The 19,554-nt window shown below is 35.9% G+C and overlaps 1 protein-coding gene across 9 annotated transcripts in view; it reads right to left on the bottom strand.

The window, feature by feature from the left end:
• The window catches only part of ralgapa2 (Ral GTPase activating protein catalytic subunit alpha 2), a 103,999-nt gene extending 89,729 nt beyond the window's left edge, over positions 1-14,270 (bottom strand). For 3 of the 9 annotated variants that reach the window (XM_016661648.1, XM_016661652.1, XM_016661645.1), the window contains exon 1: positions 13,933-14,270. In XM_016661648.1, the coding sequence (XP_016517134.1) occupies positions 13,933-14,038 (106 nt within the window). In that variant the 5' untranslated portion in view covers positions 14,039-14,270. The remainder of the gene's footprint in view (positions 1-13,932) is intronic. The other 6 variants (XM_016661639.1, XM_007574078.2, XM_016661642.1 and 3 more) reach the window with 3 other exon arrangements.
• Between the last annotated feature and the right edge of the window lie 5,284 nt (positions 14,271-19,554).

The following is a 19,554-nucleotide window of genomic DNA, read 5'->3' as shown; positions in this document are numbered from 1 at the left end:
AGCTGTCCAGCTCCTGGGGAGTGCTGGAAAGATGTACAATGTGAGAGAAGCCCAGACCACTTATTTCTGTTCCCAGATTAAAGCAGAAATAATGAGGACACATGATGGGGAAAATTGAGTCACAGACAAAATTGCTATTAGATTTCAGCCTTGATGTAAAAGGACAATGCAGAGCTTTATGAGGGACATTAAAAGGTCTATCACTCAAGTAATGCACATCAAAATGCAACAAAATCACACACTAACTCCACCGGAGAATAAATCGTGTAAATGGAGTACCTAAAGCTGCGACAATGAGACAGAGTTTAACCGATTTCAGGAGAAATTTTTATTTCAGTTCCAACAATCAATTAGCAATTATTTCAACAAAAACAGGCAGTTTCAATATGTCGGCATCCTTGTGGCTTAATGTTATCTCATATAGATGCATTTAGCATGCAGGTTTTCAGATGCCTACTGGCAGTTAAAACACTTAAAAGAAATTATAATTATCCCAGTGGAGGAAAGACTAGAGTGTTCATAAAGGCAAAAGTGAAAAATAATATGCAGAAAGATTTAATTTAACATATGATTTATAACATTTTCAGTTCTATCAGATAGATGTGATAAAGTCAGTCGATGGTCTGTCAGAGTAGTTATTAAAATAGAAAAAGGATATGACATAGCTCTATTAAGGCTAATTTTGTCCTCAAAAATAAATAGCCTGACATGTTTCAGGCTAAGCCGAACTTTGCTAAACTTTAGATTTAACATATAGCAAACGGTAAAGAATTATAACCAACAGCTTATTAATTCCAGTTTCAAAATATCTATAAGTGACAAGTGTATATATAGAATAAGAAAATATTTTCATGAACTTTGTACAAAAACACAAACCCAGGATTCAAAAGGTTGAGTTAATCAATAAGTGTCCATCTCTTCCACACATTTCTGTTACAGATCAAACAGCAACATCGTTTTGTTTAGTTGTATGCCATTTCAAATACCATTAAATGAATTAACTGATTAAAAAATTAATTCATTTTGAGTGCAAAGTAGCTGCTTGCAGAGCAGCAAATATTTTATTATAATTACCAAGCTTTTTCTGAACCAACTATGAGTTATTAGCACAGGGACAATTTTATCCTGCTATATTGAATGTTTCTTTGGGGTGTTTGGCTGACAAGCAGCAGTATCTTGTGTCAATTCTTCCATTGTGAAATATCAGTAAATATAAAGGACATCAAGCCTTCTATCTGCATTATTATTAAGTTTGAAGGTTGCTCAACTAAGCGGACACTTTACAATCAGTATCCAAGAAGCGTAATCTTGGAGACAGAACGTCCAGCACTGTGGAAATTGTCAGTCCATGCCACCTAGAGCTGTGGCAGCTGGAACTGGTAATGGATTTTCACTAAAAATTTTATACCTCTATTACTGCTGCCTATTATGCTAGTAATGAGTTTCACTATGAACAAAGATGGTGGAGATTTCTCAACCTTATACCTGTAGGGTTTGCTTTTTCAGAATGCTATTTTGGTCGAGTTGTACAAGTAGCCACAGAGATTCATTCACTGCCCAGAACAGACTTCTCAGGTGTCCTCAGCATAAGGACTGAACGATACAGAAGCTGTTCCCTGAGCCTGGGAATGCTGAGGATGACACTATATCCTCTGAGCCCAACAAAGTAACCGTTTTCCTCAAATAACACTTCTTCATCTGCTAAAACTACAAGAGGGCTTGTGTAAAAAGTAGCTGGGAAAAACACCAGAAAAGAGAGCTTTTAAGAGAGGCGGAGACCTTGACCTAAATACAAAATGAAATACACTGTAAGTTTGGCTTCATTTTCCAAACACACAAAAAGAAACAAACATAATTCTACCATTTCAAAGCTTTTAAAAATCGAGATGAAAATAACAACAGCCCAAGCAAACTCAGAGCATACATTTTGTGTTATACCACTAAAGGGAAGTTGTGATATTCATGGTGGTTACAAACCACAGACCTCCAAGGAATTACTAACATACCTGAAAGATCCTACCTCTGAAAATGTTTACAACCATCTACAATCACCAAATATATGCATCAATACGCACTGTGAAAACCATTCTGGTATTAGATGCTAATATCCACGGTGTTCCTTATCTATGGGGATACAGCCAATCAGCACCAAGGAAAATGACTAGGTTGGTTGCCAAGATGAATTTTATTTTGTATGCCCTATGAAGAATATGTCAATAGTCAGATTTTCACCAAATAATTTGGAATCACATTTCATAGAAAACTACTGAACCATGAATAGGTAAGAGTCCACCGTAGACGGATCAACTAAAGTTTCTACAACGCAGTCATTTACTACAAGCCCCAATATACATTTTGTCAGTTTTTATTCTCATCTCCACTGCAAATCATAAGTTAATCATAGGCATTAATCACTAATTTTGCACTTTCAATTGTGTTACTGTTTTACAATTTTGCATGACCTGAGAAGAACTGAGAGGCTGTTCCACCAAAAAAAGAAGCTGTTGCTAACAGAAAGAATATTTTAGAGCGTGGCTGAAATTAGGAGCTGCTCACATGGAGCTAAATACCTTCTGGTGAAAAGCTTTTTGGTCCCAATCACGAGAGGTTAGGGTTTGAGGATTTGAATACACAATATCAAGTCAAATATCCATTTGAACTCTTGAAATGGAGTTCAAATGGAACTCCATTTCATAATTTGACATAATTTTTGTCAAATTATGTAATTGACAAAAAAAAAATACATACATTTTTGTAAAAATTTATGTAATTTTGACAAAATACATACATTTTGTCAAAATTTATGTATTTTGACAAAATACATAAATTCACAATAATTTTTAATAACGGCTGATTAATGAGTGTTCTTAAAAGTTTTTATATTCTGGGGGGGGTTTACACTAAATTATGCCAGATTATATTCAAGATATTTAAAAAATATATGTGGTATTAAATATAAGGTGATCCTTGGTAAAAACTCCCAATATCACAGATTTTAAAAATGCCAATAATTCAAAACACACAAAGTAATTCTGCAGACCTGAAGGGACACCATTTGATTTTAGATTTCTTCTTGTGAAGTTTATACTATAAAGAAAGAAAGGTGTTTAATTGTGAAAGGGAACCACTAATATAACCTTGATTACTTAGCAATGCAGTAAAAAAGGCAACTCTGTGAGGTGTTACTTTCAACCTTTTTATTAAGAACTAAATGCTGCCTGAGCAGTCTTGAGAACTGCTGATGCTGATAACGTAATGATTTAGTGACCTACAATCTTTGATACGTGTGCTCAAGCTAAAAACTCCAGCAATAAACCGGTTTGGGTCAGATGAGAGGGTTTTCCATTGCAATACATTTCCTGTTAACCACCAGAGAATATTAGCTCTTCTACGTCCACATCAGACGACCAGCTGGAAAATGATAATGTGTGACCAAAGTGGACATTTATTTCGCAGGGCACAAAACCACTGTATCCTTTTGTAATGCTCTAAAGAAGCAGATGTTAGCAGTTCACTATGACTTAAAGATGGTTCAGCTTGTTGGTCTCATCTTCATCACAAATAAACTCCGTTTTTTGAAGCATACGTTCAGTTCATAAGAGCTTCACATGAGTAAATCAGGGAAAGGCTGAGTTTAAACTATTACTGCAATTCCACATGAATAGTTAGTATGCCTTTTTTTTGTTGTTTTAAGCTCAGCTAACCAGATGTGTGTGACACTACTGTGTGCACTCTAAGTGCTTGCTGAGTAAACAAGTAGGTGAAGGTCATTTAGCCAACTAAAGCCTGTGGCAAGTTTAAACATTTAAACATCATCCTACTCTGCCCACCAACCTTTATTCAAACTTAATCAGCACACAACACATCAAATACATCTTTACCGTGGAAGCAGAGCTGGAATCAGATTTGATCCTCTGGGAAAAGTCCAATATATGCCATCCATTACACCACTTGAGGCAAAGTCATTAATATGCCAGGTCATACACAAAACCAGCCCAATCAAGTCTTTGATTAAACAAGCTCATTTGCATCAGCGCTGGGTAACTAACACTGCAGGTGCCCTATATTTGTGCCAGAAAGAATGTAAGGGAGAGAAGAGTGATGTGTTTTTTTGGCAGCATCTTCAGGAAGAAAAAAAAAAACAGTACTCTTTAAGGACCCCAGTGAAGAACACCTGAAGGGTACGACTGACAGAGTGAAATAATGAAGAGAAGCAAACACTTCCCTGGAAGAAATAAAATAACCTCTAGTCAAAGATAAGTTGAAAGTGATGGGTTTTTCTCATTGCATATTGTAGATGTATTTTGCATATAAAAAAAGAAAGTCCAATCTTTTATGTAGCTCACATGCATACAAAATTATCCAATTTACCCAACTCAGTGGCCTGGAAAGATATGAAATAAGTACTGAAATCGATCTAGTGTCAAACGCTTGTATGATCATGATGAAATATTCCAAACCTTTAGGGATGATATTTTATATTATGCTGAGCTACAGTGACAGATCTGCTGGTGAACAGCTGGACAATTTTACACAAGATTGAATGGTGGTGGGTTAAGCTCAAAAGGAAACCGTATTCTCATTCATGTAAATGGCCTTTTTTTTTAAACAGGGTGAGATTTTTGGCAAATAATAAGAATCTGCACAACCTTTCGGAAATCTTGCTGTCACTCCATTTCAACTATGCCATTCCTTTCAAATGTGTTTGAAGTAGGGTTATCATGCCAATAAAATTACAAACTCGATATCAATATTATTAAAAATATTCAATGGCGTTTTTGATGCTTTTGGAAAAGAGGCTTCTTTCAAACAAAGAGCATACAAACATTAATTTCATTATGACTAAAACTGCAACTTCCTTAAATAGCACAAAACCAATTAGTATTAAAAAATTTAATCTCCATTTAAAAAGTACTACATAAAAGTATGACTTCCCTGTTTGGAAAAAGTAGACAAGAGAACACCTAGTTTAGCTATAATCTGTCTTGTAACAGATAGAGACAGGACTAAATAAAATACGTTGTAATTTTTCAGATGGATTTTATTTCTATAGATACATGTGTCAAACTGGAAGTCTTTATAGTTGTAGCTTTTGAACAAGGCACTGAGAAAGAGCTCTAACTCTGGGTTGTTCTGAAAATGTTTTTGTTTTTTTTCATTTATACACTCCTATTTTGTAAAGATGGTTAAGCTACTGGCAAATTCAAAATATAGAAAAAAAGTACTTATTTTTTAGCTCCTCAAGAGAAACTGAAAGCTGCTAAAAATCATTTTCAGTATTTCAGAACTTTACAACAATGAAAATAAGCCTCAAAACCTCTGATCAATGAATCTGTAATAACAATTATCAGAAGCATTTCCTGCAAAATGCTGGTAGTCAAGAATGTTTCACTTTGCTCGTGGTGCATGTAATTTCATTATGATACAACTGTGCCAAGCTCTGTCTGGGTGTGTCTTGAATTGTGGTCAATGTCTAGCTGTGTAACAGATTGGGATCTAAAGGGCTGCACAGAACCCAGTGTGAAATTGTCACAGCAGCGCTCTTCACAAATGGGCATATCTCAGCAGTTGATCATAGAAGACCTGGCAACTTTCACTCTGTCATTTCAAGCAACATTATTCAGAGCATTGCAGTGTCATAATTATCATAGAACCAGTTTCAGACTTCATTTGCCAACGTAAAACTGGCTCCATATCAGTACAAAAAAGCTAAGTGTTTATTTTTGTATAGCTTTAAATCCTCTAAAGATTAACAGGAATTTGACCACTTAGATCTGCAACATAAATATAAACCCACTCCATGATCCAGCCCTGATAGCATCTGCTGCCACAGCAAACCACTGGTTGTTTGATTATCCAGAAACAATATAGGTAGTGCAACTAAGCAAACGGGTTTTCCACTGGACATTACAGACATCATACACTTGGAAGCGACAGGAAAAAGGTGTTTTAATATCTGCAGCTGGCTAGTCGAGAGAAAAAATAAGCCATTCATTCAGAACCACATGATTTGTGTCATATTTGAGTTCTGGTGTTTTGCCAAAGCTGGAAAACACATGACATGGCAACAATACCTCAGAGTGAAAAAAAGTAAAAACAAGGCCAGAGATAGGTCTGGGGATAGATGCAGTTGAAGTCACTCGTTTGCATACTCTTATAATAAAAATGCCATTATTTTAATGGTTTTATAGCACATAACTTAATTCTTGCTTGGAAAAATGCTTAGTGTGACAATCTGTACTTATTGTGAATTTTCTTTAATCCAAATAAACTGATTGACTTTTCAAAGATAACTTGTCAAGCAGTCACTGACAATGAGCTTTCTGCAAATTTTTTTTTTTTTTTTTTGTGTTTCTTGTCTGATTGGTATTGTTTCTCTGTATAAGCACTTTGAATTGTCTTTGACTGAAAGGTGCTATATAAATAAAATTGCCTTGCCTTGCCTTACTAGATTGCAACTTACTAACCAGAAAGTTGCAGCTCTGACTGTTTTTGCTCTGATATAAATGCTCTCCAGTCACCAAAAAACACCAGTAGGAGCAGTCCAGTCACATTGTAGGGAACTGGTCCTGCACCAGCGACTCTTGATGTGACTTACCCAGCCTCCATGCATTTCCATGTCTAAATTTGCTATGCTAATGACTGAGGGATTGCAGGACAGGACTTCTTTGTGTTGCTAAAGGCTTATCTTAACAATACCACCATTGCTTCCACAGTGAAGCTATTTATTTTTTCCCACTTCTGCTTTTTCACTTCACTTGCTGAATAGTTTAACAAATCTATTAAATAAAACATAGTCAATGACATGAAGTTGTTTTTTTGTTTTTTTGCACCAGCACGAATTGTCATATCATTAGGAACATACTGAATCAAAATGTTTGAAAGGGTTAAGTATCAATCTTTAACTTCATCGTTCTCATAGAAGTATCATAGTGATGATTAGGATAAATCTGAAATAAGAGTATTGTTTTGTTTTCATCTAGAATCAATTCGACAACATATCTACACCAGCCTCCATTTAATTAACTGTTTTGTATTCAAGCTCCTAGGAGGCTAAAGTAAATATCCTTATATGAATTTTTTTTAGATTTCATAGAATACAAACTTATCATTTTAATTTTAATCCAGTCTCTAATCATCTCATCTCATCTCGCAACTAAGTCAATCAGATATTGACCGATTAGAAACTGCTTTTTTTTTTCTTTTTTTTAAACAAGTTCATACATCATTTACATCTACGACCAGGTCAAACTGAAAACAACATTATACGATTTTCAAACCTGACAGTCCAGTTCACTTGGGTTGACCGGGGGCCAAAATTGCAACATTTGTCGCTTCAGCAGTTGCGGTTCTCTTTCACACCACACTGTCAAACAGACCAAACCATTTAAAAAAAACCTATTTACCTCCTTGCCTGTGGTGGCGCTGCACCAAGAACCACCATAAAGGAAACAACACAAAAACCTTTGAAGAAGATACTGAAAAGAACTTCCCAAAACCCCCAGGAATTTCTCCCACTAAAACTAGACTTGCACATTTGATTTGGTTGCGTTTACCCAGAATGCCCTGCGGTATAACCCAATCCTGCTTATGGAGCACTCTCCGGTCTGCTTGTATCCACATATGCATTCGAACCACACCAGAGTTCACTTGAACCAAACTGAGACCCATGTTTGTAGCCAGACCAGAGTTCACCTTTTCGGTCCACATCAGCCTGATTGAGCATTCCCACATCCCCAAACGAACTGAACTTTTCTAGGCAAACAAACTAGACTTTGATTAAACCAGACAAAACAGATTTGGTGTGAATCCACCCTTAGATGCTGAAGTTACATGAGAATATTCAATTAGTCAACTTCAATATAATTAAGGAAGTTAAAAATAAAAGTTATATGAAGGTTGTGTAAAAGAAGCTTTTCATTCAGGAATCTAATAGACAGTTGACAGGAGTTATCAGTAAGGTGAATGTATCACCGACAAGTCACTCCACTTTATCCTCCTCAAGAGCCAAATTAAACTTGTAATAGAACAAGCTGACTTTGGAAATGTTTGAAGTCTTTTCATAATCTCTGCTAAATTAAATGGTCTACAAGCAGAAAGTGTGTTTGTGACGCTTGCAACAGTAAACATACAAATCACTGCCGTTTGATTTTGGAATCAGTTTATAATGTCAACATTGTAATTATTTTGTCTTTGAAATATTAGAGAAACTGTTTAACTGCGGAGCTGTTTAACAGTGACTGCTCTCTCTCAGGTTCAAATATAAAATGAACAACCTATCATGAAAAGCTCATAGCTACAATAAAAAACATAATTGTCTAACAAACAACAAATTAGAGATTTTTCCTCACAAATACTAAGTAAGATAGCTGCTTTTTTTGCTGTAAAATTGAATTTGTTTGTGCACAAAAAAATAAAGTTATTAAGGTGTATTACTATGCTATGATGTATTTTTTTTGTTGAGTTTTAATTATAAATACCTCTATCCCATAACCTGAAAAAATTTACTGGCTGAAATCAGTCAACTAAAATCTGTATCAAACTTGAAACTTGCCTTAAAGTTCATGATCAGAACATCTATAAAGTGCAGCTTTTCTGCTTTTAATCTTCTTGTTACAATACGAGAGACTGAGTGTATTCTCCTGCCAGAATTAAAAAAAAAAAAAAAAACACTTTACCACTTGTACAGCTTAATAACATACATATAGGGAACAAAACTGAAACGATCACAAAAATGTTTTAAAGAACCCTCTAATATTTGCTAAGTGTTAAAGTGACATACCATTAAGGTGTTGATGTTACACCTATATTGTGCCAGATAAAAGATAAGAGCTATCGCTGCCTGTAAGCCTAAATTAAGTGTTTAACAAAAAGGGGAGAATTAGAAGCTGAGTGATGAAGCGTTTACCTCAGCCTCACAGAGAGAGGACCTTCTCGAGGGCCCTTCTAGTTTTGTAGTCATGGCTTCTCTTGGTGCTTCAGCTTTTGATTTCCTCTAATAACAACAGCACTTTCAATTGACCCCAACAACACTCAAAGCCCACAATAAAGGAAGGTAAGGTATCAGACACGTCGTTTACTTTCTGTAATTAAAATGCAGATCAGAGTCATCTATAATACAAGTTAAAATGAGAGTGCAAACTTAAACTACAACACACCGGTTATCACTAGTAACACTTGGTACACCTGCATTGTTGTTCCCATCAGCAGTTGAGCTTGTTTACACCAGCAAAAGAAGCCACTTCTGGTTTTAGTCAAACCAGAGGTGGGGAAAAAAAAAAAGAGAGAAATATCCTCCCTCACAAGTATTTACTGAAATGATTTTCCACCACTTCTTAAACCTTCCTTTAAAGTTCTCTTTTTGCAACAAACTGGACCCGGCCAGGCATCATGGAATAAAGAGCAGGTTTGGACCAAGGAGGAGAGCAACCACCACAGAAAAGGAACTGGAAAGAATACGCAGGAAAAGCCCCCTGTGTGCCACCAGTGAGTGGAGCAGTGAGCGATCAGGTGGTTGGTTGGCCTGCTGTAATTAACAACCTCAGCCAAAAGCAGCCAGGCATGACCGACGAATTAACATGCAGCAGCTTTCACACAGTATCCCACAGATCCGTTCAGTGAGCAAAAACAGTCTGAAAATAGCCTGGCCTGTTGATACTACAGTCTGATTTCTTGATTAAGAAATAACTGGGAACTGTTACAAAGCTTTCCAACGCAGACACAGCACAACATTTACAGCTTAACAGAAGCTTTAACAGTAACTTTAGCAGTAATTAATGGTATTTTACAACAGTGGCAGCTTCTGCTTTATTCATGTTGTCTATAAAAGACATGTTTGTAGAATTTTCCAAGTCAGTGACGCAGCACGTTAAAGAGGTTAGCATGAATCATCTCTACTCACAGGCCAGTAACTGATGTCGACATTTACTCAAGTTTTAAAGTTAGTTTCCAACATCTAATATTTTAAAGTTTTAAGTCCTCATATTGAGATGCCAGAGAAAGTGATGGAGTAACCAGAACTATCTGTTACTGAATGAAATATGCAAGTAAAGGCGCATTGCCTTCCTAAATGGGTTGCTGCACACTGCTGGTTTGCTGGCTGAAACAAAGCTACAACAACTTCCCCTTCCTGAAGAAAGGGGCAAATTTTAAAAACATGTCTAGTCAATAAAAACATTGTGGAAAAAACTTCAAACCCAAGACACAATCATATAAAATAAAGTCCAAAATTGTCCATGCTACTGGCAGATTTAGATGTGAAAATCTTTCCCTTTTACCAAGAAGTTTCATCTGACTGGAAATCAAACATTTTTGAAGCTGTCCAGTCAGAACCCAGACTTCAATATGAATAACATTCGGTGGAGAAAATTAGGGTTGCTCACAGACACAGAACTCATCAAAATACCAGCGGAAACATAAAAAATGTTGGTCTGCAATTATGGGAATGGTTAGACTACTGTAACACAAAGATGTCTCCATTGATTTATGATAAGGCCATAAAAAAAAAAATCGACATGCCATTTTTAGAATAAAATTTAAATAAACATGTAACTAATACTTGTTATCGACACTGCTTTGAAATTGTTTTAGGAATGGCAACGCTTGCATCTAACAATCAAAAATGAGCAGTAAATTGGGCTTAAGTACAAATGCTCTTTTTTTTAAATCAGCATAATGAACAGAATTATCTTAAAAAGATAAAACTTCTAGAAATGAAGGCTGTTTTTTTTTTTTTTTTTTCTGTCCTTCACCCTTCCTTTCCAAGTCCCTGTCCTCTCCTCTGTAACACCCCATCTCTAATCACCACTTCCTGGCCACACAGGATCCAACATGAACAGGAGGAAATCCTTCCTTAGCTGAAAGCATAGTCAAATCAGCAAGTTTGGGACACATCAGCATGTACCGTCGTCAGCTGGAAAAACACACCAGCTTTATCTTTAGCCGCACATGGAGGGAAAGAAAAACACTCGGGGACGAGCAGCAATCTGTGTAGACCTTCACGTCATTCGCACTAGTCTTGACATTGACTGTGTTTATGCTCCTGTAGCTGACAAGTCCCATTAAGTTAACTTTTCCAAAGTTTAATCCAAGTTTCTAAAGCACCATAAAGCAGAAAATGGCTGTCACTGTCGTTCCACTGTACAAGAAATCAATGAAACAGAGGACATGTCCCCATGTGAAGGTCACAATTAAACATGTGTACGTCAACAAATGTTCCAACCCCAAACATCTCAAATGCACATTATCCTCCAGCAAATTACTCTTTTTTCACCAGGATGTGTAAAAAAAAAAAATTATTTGTACCGTGAGTGTATCAATTACATTTTAAAAACAAAATTGTATATCCACAACATTAAATGCAGAAGCGAGAATAAAAACTTTAAGTTAGAACTTTTAATATAGGTCAGATGACAAATAGAAAACATTCATTATGACACAATGAAACTTCTTTGTGTTCTTCAATGAAACACTTAATTCAGGAATTAATACCATATTTACGCTCTTCCAACAAGTCTGTTTAATATTTAGAATTCCCATTTACAGCCACATGATGCATAAAATAATTATGCAGCAGTACATTCTGCTGTGATACAATAAGATTATTTATGAATATTATGCAAGATAGTGTATTTTTCTTTATATGGTCCACAACAATAACATTGATTTTTTTTTTTGTACAATGTTCATATATTGACTTATGCTGTAGGACAGTGAATTTTGCCAGTTTTGTTAAGAAGTATGTTTGCTGGCCAAAGAATAAGACCAAGATGTTGTTCCCCAAAAATCAGCAGCAAGGTTGGTGCTGACACTATAAGCCCAGTATAAATAAGACTACATGTTATCAACAAGTCCCCATCATTTTGGCCACAGAGATTTACAAAAAATTTTAAAAGGTTATTATTTAAAACTGCTAAAATACTCTCACTACACAGCTCCTACAGTTTAGCAGTTTAGAGTGCCACTATTGTATCTTTCGCTGCATTAACAGGGATAATGTGTAATATGTACCATATATTAAAAAAAGACTAATTTGTCTGTTTGGAGATATTTTAGCAGTCTGTGAGCCACAAGAACATCTCTGCTAAAAATGACTGCAGACTTGCTAAACAAGCAGAAATTCTGATCAATTAAAAATATATTAACATCTTATGTTATGCTCACAATGATACTACTATAGAGAGCAGTGTAAATAAGTTATACTATACAGTAATTGTAAAACTACAAAATTAAGTGGATGTTTTATTCTGAAACTTTCATTTGCTTAGTCTATATATAAAAATGCAAAAGCAATGTTAGGGAAAAAAACATTATAATAATTTACAGAGTGAACCGAAAACAAGAATATGCCCAGTAAGAGCGTATTCTTACTGGGCATAATTATTTTTTGGTGTCTGAGTTCACATGAAAACAAGTAGACCGGTCTGAGATGATCAAAAGGAAACAGTAACTCAAATACCCAAACAAGACGTATTACAACATCTCTGAACACACAACGTGAAGTAGAAGCAACAAAAGACCACACCAGGTGCCTCTCCTGTCAGCTAAGCACAGGAAACTAGGGCTGATTCATGCATGCTTCCCAAAATTAGACAATAAAAGATAGGAAAAGTATTGTCTGCTGTAATTGGTCTCGATTTCAACAGCATTTAGATGGTAGGGGCAGAATTTGGTGTAAACAACACAAAAGCATTGACATATCAGTGGTTCAAGCTGGTATTAGTGGTGAAGAAGATCAAACCATCTCTCACATTGATCACAACGAGCAAGGATCATATTCCTGACTGCAAATGTTTAGCATTCTAGCCATGCGGCCAGACAGAGATTTAAAGTGGATCAGCAAAAGCAAATGAGGTGGATTAGCAGTGATTGCCAACAACTGATGCCGTCATCCAGGACATGTTAGCGTGTAATATCGTCTCTGCTGCCTGGATGTTGTGCCGTTAGCATGTCATGGCAGTCAAGAGTCATGCAGCAACAGTCTTCAGTCAGAGACCACTTCAGATTTGTTGCAAGATTGACTGCTACTGGAGATCTTTCCTACCTACAACATCATGAGCCACTCTGGCCATACTTCAATAATGTGAGTTATGACAACATTTAACCCCCTTTTGGGATAAATTAAATAGTTTTGAATTTTAATATAATTGTATATATTAAGGTTTACTGTATTCAACAATGCAGCAGGGTGAAAATAGATTTAAAAAAACAAAACAAAACAATACTTTGAACAAGTGTGGCAACAACAGATAAAACCTTGTCTCTTTAAATTATTATATTGTAGGACAAGGAGAGCACAATAGCTACTATTATGTCATAAAACCTGCACTTCCTTGTTAATAAACAGATCGAACCAATGTGATAAACGTGTACGTCACGCATTATTTTTCAAATAATGATATAGAGTATAGGGAATTCAAACCCCATAGTCTAGAAGATCTGCTTTCTTACATTCAAGGTTTATTTTTAAATGACTGATTTTATATTCATTCATTGGTTTATTTATTTATTTATTTTTAACAGTAACAATGACTCAGGAATATATAATAAAGACTGGCGGTGATAATGTATATTGATGCTCGGCAACATCAGCTAGCAATATTGGCTGGCTAGTTAGCAGCCAGGAAGCTAGCTCATATTAGCTAGCTTCCATCCGCATCACATTGAGACTTGTTGTTGCTGTTGTTGTTTTTAAGAAAGCCTTGTGAAATCTAAAAATGCAAACATTAGTAAGAGCGCGTTTCAACAGCCCAGTGTGTTTTTTTTTTTTTAATTTCCACGCCGATAATGCGTGTCTTAGTCGTCAGGTAGCTCTAATTAGTAGCCGCTCAGACAGGCAGACAGCTAACCAGATACCGTGTTTGACGTTAGCTCCTGCAGCTAAGCCTCGACGATGCAGCATCCAGGAACCACCGCCGGTGACTTTTCACTCACCTATCAGCGCCCGCAGGTGCTTCAGTCGGGTCAAAACATCCTTCTTTGGGTCCAGAACTTTCTGTGTAGATTTCTTGACGTCCCCATGCCCCCTTCGAGTGAACATTCCGCTGTAAAATGCAACCGTGGAAGCAGAAATCACCTGTGTTTCACCATACACCAAGGCTCCAGTGTGACTGTCACTTTCCGCACCACCACTCTATGCTTGTTCGGTAAACATTCACCCGACCGCCGCTAGTGAGCCCTGTCCTGCCTGCGTGCGTGCGTGGGTGTGTGTGTGTGTGTGTGTGTTTTATTTGGTGGGTGTGTAAATACGGAAGCACAGCCGACAGAAGGGGCTGGTTAGGTCATCTCAACATATCCTTTTTGGTTTATTAAGCAGTTCCACCTTGCACTTCCAGTGTATTCAAAATAACCCGAAATTTTGCTTTCTGGTTTAGAAATAAACTACTGGATTATGATACCGCTCGATTCAAAAGCTTTCAGAACGCGAAAGATAAAAGCGTGTTGCAAAATGAATTAAGAATAAATAAAAATCTATAAATATTTAAAAGTATGCAAAGACAATAAGTTCCTCAAGTAGCTTATTTAAAAAAGGACTCGCGTTTGTCATAGCTCACAAGCGCCCTCTGGTGTATGCTTTTGCATTTTATCCTCACAGAAATCAACAACGTATAATAAATTCAATAGTCCTGTTATAAATTTTTAGAGTTTTGAAATATAAAGAACACGAGACCAAGGCAAGTAGATTTTGGACATTTATCATTAAAGTGACATGTATACTGTATTATACAAAAAAATGCTAAAAAATAATTAATATCCGTGCTGCCCTAGTGATATGCAATGCAAAACTTGCGGTGAATGTCTAACATCACAACAAAACAATACTTTGAACAAGGGTGCCAAGAACACTCTCATTTGCAGAAGTTTTTTTTTTTTAATTCAGCCAAACTCAGGATTATCAAAAGGGTTTTAGATTTGCCATTGCTGTATGTTTTCTCGTTTTCTCCAGTTCTGACTTTGGTTGCATGTAGTCTTCCTGTGTTGTTCAGACTGTCATGAAAAGATCAGATATAAGTTGCATTAGATCAAAAAAATAAAAAATAAAAAATCAGAATTGGGTCACTTCTGGCTGCAGTATGAACGCAGCCTAATCATTTTGTAACCTTTTCTGGACTGATGGATGTAGCTGCCTAAAATCTTACTGGTTGTTATTGGTGTTCCTTTGTGTTTTATCTGTTTTTAAATGGTATTGTTTTAATCTGTTTTTATTTTATGTTTTCTTCTAAGAGTTCAGCACTTTATTTGAAAGTGTTCAAAAATAAAGTTATTATTATTATTATTATTATTATTATTATTATTATTATTATTATTATATCTGCAGGTCAGGTAATAATTAGGCCTTGGTTGGAATAGTGAATGTGAACTTACCTTTATAAAAAATGTAGTTTAATCAGAGTTCATTCATTATTTAAGAATGGGAGCAATTTCTTTTTCACACAGGGGCAGGCTGATTTGAATCGTTTTCTCCCTTAAAAAAATGATTTTTTTATGGCTGTGATTTTATAACACATGTAAATGTGAAGGCAGTTTGGTCAATTCTTCATATATATTTTAGCCCACCTACAATAGACTCCTGTTATGCATACAGGATGATGTCTAAGAGCAAAAAGAAATGGAAAACATCCCACAATTCACGTCAGAAAATCATCATTTCTGCTCAGTACTTCAGTTCTGAATGAATTCAATTAATCAATTTACCATCATTTCACAAACAAAAATGATGTTGAATTGCTTTTATGATTATCCATGTTGAACTTAGACAGGCTAATTTAGGGCTTGTTTGTTGTGTTCTGAAAGTTAGAAAATTGACAGATCAAATACAAAGGAGAGAGAAAAAAATAATGCGTAAAACATAACAATGTTCTTCAGAGAAACGAAAGTTGAATAATGGCTTAAAACAATTAGGAAAAAACTCAAAAGATTAAGAAAAGAATTCAAGGCTGGATTTAACCAGGACAAAAAAATGCATGTAAAGTTGGAATACAAAAATAAGTATAAGAAAAGCATATTTTGCAACCAAAAGGAGACAGTACACCAAGTTAATTGGATTTGACATTGGCCTAAGTTATTTAGATTGCTGACATAATTGGACAAACCAAATAACTTTTAATAGGAAGTTTATAAGTGTTATAGGTTTCTTTATCTTCATAATGTGTCTCAAAATGCTACCAAAACAGGGTCTTAATAGGTTGTTTCAACACTTCCTCTGGGTTTTTGGAGACACATTTCACTGTAATAATTACCGCTGTCAGTAGAACCCCAGCTAATATATTTTGTCATGTGAATAACAGGGAAAACATACTACCAAATGTTTGGTGGTTTTAAGACACAAAACAAATTGTCCTAAATGTTGTCCAGGTTGATTAGTTAAAAAAATACTACTAAATTAGATTGGAATCATACCACCTATAGTAAAATACTTTAATCCTAGCATTATACCTATAATGCAATGAACTGTAATGCATGCAAAAGTGTGCATGCACTGCAAATAATTTGCATCACTGAGTGAACCCGTTATTACAACATGTAATAAATAAATAGGGTTTACTCATTAAATGAGATGTGATTATATCTTCTTTTATTCCCATTCAGTATGAAATCACTCTTCGTGGCACCAAAGCTACAGCTGTTTTTAGTCATGTAACACTTAAGGTTTTGATGAGAAAAATATTCTGAATCACCTATTTAAATAACCTCAAGCATAATTAGCTCCACACTACAGACAGGAAGCTCTGGACAAAAATGTTTATAATTTGAGACAAGTCTAAAGTTTGGTAATATTACTGGAAAATATGCATCAGCAATTCTGAATTGAAATGTAGTTGCAATCATTTCACTTGTCAGTATCAATTTGCAGAATATGACTGTTGGAGCTAAGGTGAAACATGTACTTTTTGTTCTTGGTACAAATGACTTTATTTCATGACTAGAATAATCTCTCAGGGTTGTTTCTAACTATTCCTACAGAACATTTCTTTCTGGGTTGCTATGCTTCTGAATATAACCTAATGCAACAAAGCTTCATTTGAAATATATTTAAGACTATGCAGTGACACAGGTGTTGGCAGCACTGCCCTGCAACCAAAGGCTTTGGGTTTGAGTCCAATCAAGGCCTTAAGACATAAAGTTCCACCGATTGTTCTTAGTACGCATTCTGTCCAGGTTTCACCGCCTTACTCCCACAGTTCAAAACCCTGAATGTTAGGTTAAATGGTCTCTCTAAACCTTGGGAATGAGTGTGTGCATGCACTGTTGTTTCAAAAAAGCTTGTCAGAAAATTTGAATATCTCATAAAACTTTTAAAGAAAGGATTTTTAACTTAAAAAATTGACATGAGTCGATCAGCTCATGCAGATGAAATAGCCCCTCAAATAATGACTGACTGTAAAACTTCAATGTATCTGGTTTAGTAGTGGCTAATCGCAAGCAATGCAACAGTTGCAGCCTTGGCCTTGATAAATCTCTGTGTTGAAGCTGTTAAATGTCTTGTAGCTCTGACTTCAGCCACAGTCCATGCTTTGGATTGCAATTATCTGTTTTGGCTAGTCTACATATTTTCCTTCCACTCAGCTTTCCAGTAACATGCTTGGATACAATAATTTTCCAAGCTGACATTTTTGGCAATAATCTTGTATGTGTTACATTTGCTGTCAGCAGAAAGTCCCACAAAAGATCAGGTCAGTAGTTTCCCCATCACTTTAGGCCACAGCATAGACATAACATAGCATTTTTGTGTTAAAACACCACGCTTTTTTATTGCTGTTATTAAGACTCACATTTTATCTGAAAATAAATTAAGATCAGCTTCAGTGAAACATTAACATATTTCACTCTGTGTGGAATGAATTACTAAACTGTATGCATTTTTTGATTGTTTTTGATTCAGTACCACAACATATTCTTGGCTAACTAAAAATGCATAAAGTTTGAGCCTCTATGTTTGTTTCAAATTGACCAAATTTACCAGAAGATGGCGCCTAAACCATTAGTATGCATGCAAAGAAACAGGTCATTTTTAAATTTATTTTGAAGCATCTTTTTCTCCCCCTGAGTCTGTGGCTTGCACATCAAGTGTTATATTCGCCAGGGAAAGTGGTTCAGAATTAACTAGGACAAACTGTCAGGGAAGCCACACAAAATCTCAAAAGAAAACCAAGATTCTTGCGTTTTATAGGTAGCTGCACTAAAGTCTCTATCCTCAATAAGCAGGGAAGAAAGTATACTGCATTCCATCCGCCGCCCCCACATTTTGAGCACAGACAATATTGTGAGAGCATTTATCTCCCTTTTTCAAGATCTCCACAGTGGATGCGTTGGATGATAGGAGAGAGAACCAAGGGAAGTGAGAACGGAGGCCGTCGAGGAGGAGGAGAGAGAAGCAAAATCAGCCTTTGCCCTGCAGTTTGGTATGACACTCATTATCTGAAGTGGGCCATTCTGAGAAAGAAGGAGGTTGCCTGTCACAACAGATGTTGATTACACAAAACAGGGTTGTTTGGAAGGATGTGTGAATAAAACACAAGCTCTTTATCTCTCTCTCTCTCTCTCTCACACACACACACACACACACACACACACACACACACTNCACACACTTAGGCTGGGTTATTGTTGATGCTTTGTCATCACTCTTAATTGATTGTAATCACCGTTCCTTCTTGGCAAACCTACCCTGTTCTTGAATTGCAAGTTACTGCTCATTATCCAAGATGGCATTGACCGAGAATAATCCATCACTAACAACAGTGGGCCTGGTTGTTTACTTCCCTCTCTAATTCTGCACCTGGAAATAGTTCGTTGTGGCCAAATTTTAAAATAATTTATTGTAATTTTATGGCTTTATGCTGTCTGGTTGTGTGTTCGGTTGGGGGTAATTACAGGCCTTTATTTTTTAAGGTGAAACCATTTCTTTAAAAAAATAAAATAAAATAGTAGTGTCTTTGGTTTTTTTGCCAAGTGTCAGGACGAAGCAGTTCTGGCACTTGGACTGCCAGGTTTTGATTATGGTTTTGATGATGGCCAAATGGTGGCACTGCAGGCTTAGAAATGAAGGCCACCTCTCACCCTGACCAGACCGGACTGATTTCAAGCCAAGGTTTGAAAAGCACTTGTCTGCTCTAAATTGTTCTTATAAAGAGCTTGGAAATACTTGACTTTTCTCCTTATGTGGTTATGGATTTCCTTTTTGGACAATTAAGTGCCATTAAAAGCTAATATCTCCTGTTAAACTACACTAACTTGACGAGGATGTACATTGAACAAGCTACCAGAAGCAGGATTTTCTTTTTTTGGCACAAGTTTTGACACTTAAATGGAGAAAATTAGGAAGAAAATTAAAAGCAAAAGTAATATAAATGGGAAATTTCCTGTTTGGCCACCTACAGCTGCTTTAGCCATGGAACAATGATGCAATCAGAAAACCAGTGTACAAAATTGAAGCTAACTTAATATGAGGCTCCTTTTAAGGATTTTTAAATTATAGGACCAAATGAATTGACTAAATAAAAAAAGAGTAATAATATATTTTCCAAATATATTTCACATTAGAAGTATTTTTTT

This window comes from Poecilia formosa, unplaced genomic scaffold (assembly GCF_000485575.1).
Source record: "Poecilia formosa unplaced genomic scaffold, Poecilia_formosa-5.1.2 Scaffold8, whole genome shotgun sequence".
NCBI classification, from domain to species: Eukaryota; Metazoa; Chordata; class Actinopteri; order Cyprinodontiformes; family Poeciliidae; genus Poecilia; species Poecilia formosa.
Note: the sequence above shows the minus strand (reverse complement) of the source record. Positions and strands in the feature narration are given on the sequence as shown.